Source organism: Carex rostrata, chromosome 2, assembly GCF_964058835.1.
Source record: "Carex rostrata chromosome 2, lpCarRost1.2, whole genome shotgun sequence".
NCBI lineage: Eukaryota > Viridiplantae > Streptophyta > Magnoliopsida > Poales > Cyperaceae > Carex > Carex rostrata.
In genome coordinates, this window is record NC_135919.1 from 5,421,289 (window position 1) to 5,426,037 (window position 4,749).

A 4,749-nucleotide genomic window follows, 5' to 3' on the forward strand; every position below is an offset into this window, starting at 1 on the left:
AAAGTTAAAAGTTGAAACCAATCTGCATTTATATCAAATTTATAAATTTTTTAATTAATTTAGTATAAAGTAAAGTCATAAAAATAATAAAAAATAAACGACAAAAAGTAACTTATAATTTTTTTTACCTCTTGACTTTGTACTAAATTAATTACAAAATTTATAAATTTGACACATAAACGATTGAATTAACTTATAGAATGATTTCAATAATTTGAATTTGTTATTAAAAATTAATCTGATATGTTTAAAATTAAACTAATTAAGAAGCTAATTGAGGTTATTTTTATTTTTTTTACAAATAGTGGTATTTACCACCGATTTCATTGAAATCAAGAAAACCATAACATATTTGACTTAGTACCTAAAATTGGTACCAGAATCAAATACGTAGAGTCTTTTACAGCTGTTCAAAACATAAGCAGAAAACAATAGAAAAAAAAACCAAAACATCATACCATGCCACAACACAAGAAGGCAACAAACCTAAAAAAAACACAAAAACATCATAACATGCATAAAACTAAGTATTACAAATCTAATAAGTCTTTATCCTCTTCCTCGACGCCAAACATTGGATATGGGGGGTTGCCATCCCCAGAACCCTGCACCAGGAGGTCCAAAGTTTGGGTCGTGTCTGAGCCTCTTTCCTCTTCCAGCAGAAGGAGATATGAAAGATTCTTAACATCAAAAGGCAATATAAGATTTAATTTAGAGACTGAATCATCCTCTCTAGATTTACACCAAAATTGAGTCAAAGCTATAATCTTAGTACCAATAACCTTAATAGAATAAGGGGAACTAACATTAAAACATAATATATTGCGTTCTAACCAAATAGTCCATATAACAGCACCTCGTAATAATTCAATTAATAATCTATCTTTTAAAGGAATAGAAACATCAATCATCCATAAATCCTCCAAAGTGTGACAATTATAACTAAAGTTATTATGATTGGCTATCCAGTTCCAGATTAAGCTAATGAAAGAATATTGAACAAAAAGATGCTCTGTACTCTCTATGTAATCACAAAACATACATTTCGTATCTCCTTGCCACCCCTAATTGAGGTTATTAACACCCTATTTTTACTCAAATTATATATGCACATAGAATTAATTCATGATCTAATAAAAAGAAGTAAATTTGCCGAATCAGTTAACAGTGAATCATGTGCTTGATCGCGTATTCAACGCAGCTGCACTGTTGATGACAAGATACAACAAGCAGTCAATGATTTTACTCTTGAATTCAAAGGATAAAATCTGAGCTATTAAATTTGCACTGAGAAGTTTCACGCAAAAAAAAAAAAAGTTTACACTGGGAACTGGGAAGTGGGAACGAAGAGACAACACACATCTGTTGTCCCGCCGCCTCTCTGTCCGTCTCAGTCCTCCTTTCCAAAATTCATACAAAAACACTCTTACTTAGTACAAACCAATCAAATTAATTAGGCCATGGCTGAGAAAAACACTAGTCCCGCAATCGGAATCGATCTCGGCACGACGTACTCCTGTGTTGGGGTCTGGCAGAATAATCGAGTGGAGATTATTCCCAATGACCAGGGAAACCGTACGACGCCTTCTTATGTGGCATTCAAAGAAACCGAGAGACTCATTGGTGATGCAGCTAAGAATGAGGCTACAAGGAACCCTACCAATACTGTCTTTGGTGCGTCTCGCTCTTCTAAAACTGTCTTTTTTCATTATTTGTAAATAACCCAGTGTCCTAGTTGCTTCTCTTCTTTGTTATCAAGCACAGAGCTTTCGTATTAATTTATCGCTTGAACTGCCATTTTATTTAATTTCTCACTAGAATGTTGCATATTTGGACTTTGGAGGCATATGTCAGTACACAAAAGTAAAAGCTAGCTAAAGCATCAAATGTCTCCTACTTTTACCATATTTATTTTAATAGGTATCGACGTATCGTCTCCTTTCATTTTTCACTTGACGCGCTGGACAATAAATGTGTCATTTTTTTTTTGTAAAATTGGATGTCTTTTAACCCAACATGTCATGAACCTTTACATTCGATGAGTAGTCCAGCCAAAAAATGGGGATCTGCAAAGGTCAAAATTTCAGTTTCAGGACAATAAAACTCTAGTACTTTATCAATTTGCTCATTTTTCATTTATTTAGCTGTTTCATTTGGTGCTCTGCTTGATGCTTCTTAAGATGAAATCAAAGTTCATATTTTGACTTAACAGAGTCTTAGTTCATTGAAGTTTACCATGTAACTAACGCTTTGCTATGTTCTCATGTTTAAAACACTGATTACTGTACTGAACTCTAATAAAGTGACTAGAACATACTTTTGTGACATTAATCCATGCATCATAGTTGACCAAAAATCAAGACTATTATAACTTAAATATACACATATACGAGTAGAATATGATATTCCATTTGTTGTAACAAATGAGTGACTGGATGTAGCCAATAGAAAATGTGGCATTGTTTTGTGAATTTTTTTTTAACTAGACAAATTTGTTTTTACCTGAGCATTTGCTAGGAGGTATCGATCAATTATTTATAGTATAATTGAATTACAGATTCTGACATATTATAAAAATAGTATTTTATTTGAGGCATAAAATTAACATATTGATTTGCTTGTTTACATTTTCTTTTAGCTATCAAGCGGTTGATTGGCAGAAGCTATTCAAATGAATGCGTCCAAAGTGACAAGAAGCACTGGCCTTTCAAGGTAATCAAGGGCAATGGTGACAGACCCAACATCATTGTCGATTATCAAGGTAAGGAGAAGCAATTTGCTGCTGAAGAGATATCTGCAATGATTCTTACGAAGATGAAAGAAGTGGCAGAGGAATTCCTCGGTTGCACTGTAAAAGATGCCGTAGTCACTGTCCCTGCATACTTCAATGATGCCCAGCGTCAAGCCACCAAAGATGCTGGTCTTATTGCTGGCCTAAATGTTATGCGTATAATGGATGAGTCGACTGCAGCTGCTGTGGCTTACGGTTTTGATACAAATGATGTTAACTCTCCGGTGAAGAAGAATGTGCTTATATTTGACCTCGGTGGTGGCACTTTTGATGTCTCCTTGCTTAGTATTAGCAACAGTGTAATTGAGGTGAAGGCCACTGCTGGTGACACCCACCTTGGTGGGGAGGACTTTGACAACCGTATGGTGAATCATTTGGTGGAAGAGTTTACAAGGAAGCAGAGGAAGGACATTAACAACAATCCGAGGGCTTTGAGGCGTCTCAAAACCGCATGTGAACAGGCAAAGAGAATCCTCTCCACCACAACCCAAACTGCTGTAAGCCTTGATTGTCTCTATGAGGGGACTGATTTCTATTCCACAATAACCCGTGCACGGTTTGAAGAGCTCAATATGGATCTTTTCAACAAATCTATTGAAATTGTGGCAAGGTGTCATGAGGATGCTGGCATAGACAAGGACAACATTGATGTGGTGGTTCTTGTTGGTGGTTCTACTCGGATTCCGATAGTGCAACAACTCTTGAAGAATTATTTTTGTGGTAAGAAGCTATGTAAAAGCATCCATCCAGATGAAGCTGTGGCATATGGTGCTGCCGTACATGCTGCAAATTTAAGCGGGCAAGGTACCGAGGAGATCAAAAGTTTGGTGCTCATTGATGTTGCCCCACTTTCGCTTGGCATTAATCTTAAAGGTGATATTACTTTGGTCATCATTCCAAGGAACACACCAGTACCAACACACAAGTCGGTTGAGGTGATCACATCTTCAGATTTCCAATATGAAGTCCCCATTGCAATTTATGAGGGAGAGCGAGTGCGGAGTAAAGATAACAATTTACTTGGCTGGTTTTCACTATCTGGGATTCATCCTGCTCCAAGAGGTGAAACAAAGATGAATGTAACTTTTAAAATTGACAGCGACGGCATATTACATGTATCTGCTGAGGAGCCAGTCAGCGGTACAAAGAAACAAATCACCTTGATCAATAGAAAAGGCAAGCTCAGCAAGATGGAGATAGATAGGATGGTGAAGGAAGCAGCAAAATATAGGTTGGAGGATGAACAATTTAAAAAGAAGGTTTTAGCCAAGAACTCGCTGGAAATCTATGCATACTCCTTGAGGAAGTTGGTGAAGGATGATAAGGTCGTTTCAAAGGCATCAGGTGGATACGCCAAGTACCTTGCTGAAGCTGTCGACAAGATGATAGAATGGCTCAAGCATGATGTGCCGAAGGATGCATCCGAGTATGACACCAAGAAGAAAGATCTTCAAGAGATGTGCTCCACCCTCTCGAAATTGAGCCAATCTGATCCCATTTTTGGAGGTAATTTTTCAAATTTTGGTGATGACAAGGAAATGTCATATGTGAAATCATTTAGTGGGAAAACTATCATCTGTGTGAATTTTTTTTTTTTTTGTTTTCTTTTGGTTGAGTTAAGAGTAGAAAATGATTGTGGATCTAATCTTTTGGAGGCAGTATACCGCAACTCAAGTCCTGGACATTAGCTAGTATGCTATTTTCATTGCATGTTTAGTGCATCTCAAGTCCTGGACATGATATTTGCTATTTTCTTTGCATGATATTTGCTTATCATATTTTTGCCTCTTAATTTATAGGACTATGGAGTAAATCTCAGGAGTGATAGTTTAATTTGCTTATCATATCTTTTGCATTTAGAATCTAAATATTTTTTCTCTTTGTGTTAATTTAGAAGGTGAGAAGACTACTATAGAAGAGACATCCCCTATTCCTGGTCCTGCTTCTTTCACCTCTCC

At 36.3% G+C, this 4,749-nt stretch overlaps 1 protein-coding gene across 1 annotated transcript; it reads left to right on the forward strand.

Annotated features, from left to right (window-relative positions):
- The first annotated feature begins 1,460 nt into the window (after positions 1–1,460).
- Positions 1,461–4,479, forward strand: LOC144547244 (heat shock cognate 70 kDa protein-like). Its single transcript, XM_078295830.1, has 3 exons — positions 1,461–1,674; positions 2,639–4,297; positions 4,418–4,479. Exons 1-3 carry the CDS (start codon positions 1,461–1,463, stop codon positions 4,477–4,479), a joined length of 1,935 nt encoding a protein of 644 aa, XP_078151956.1.
- Positions 4,480–4,749: the final 270 nt, after the last annotated feature.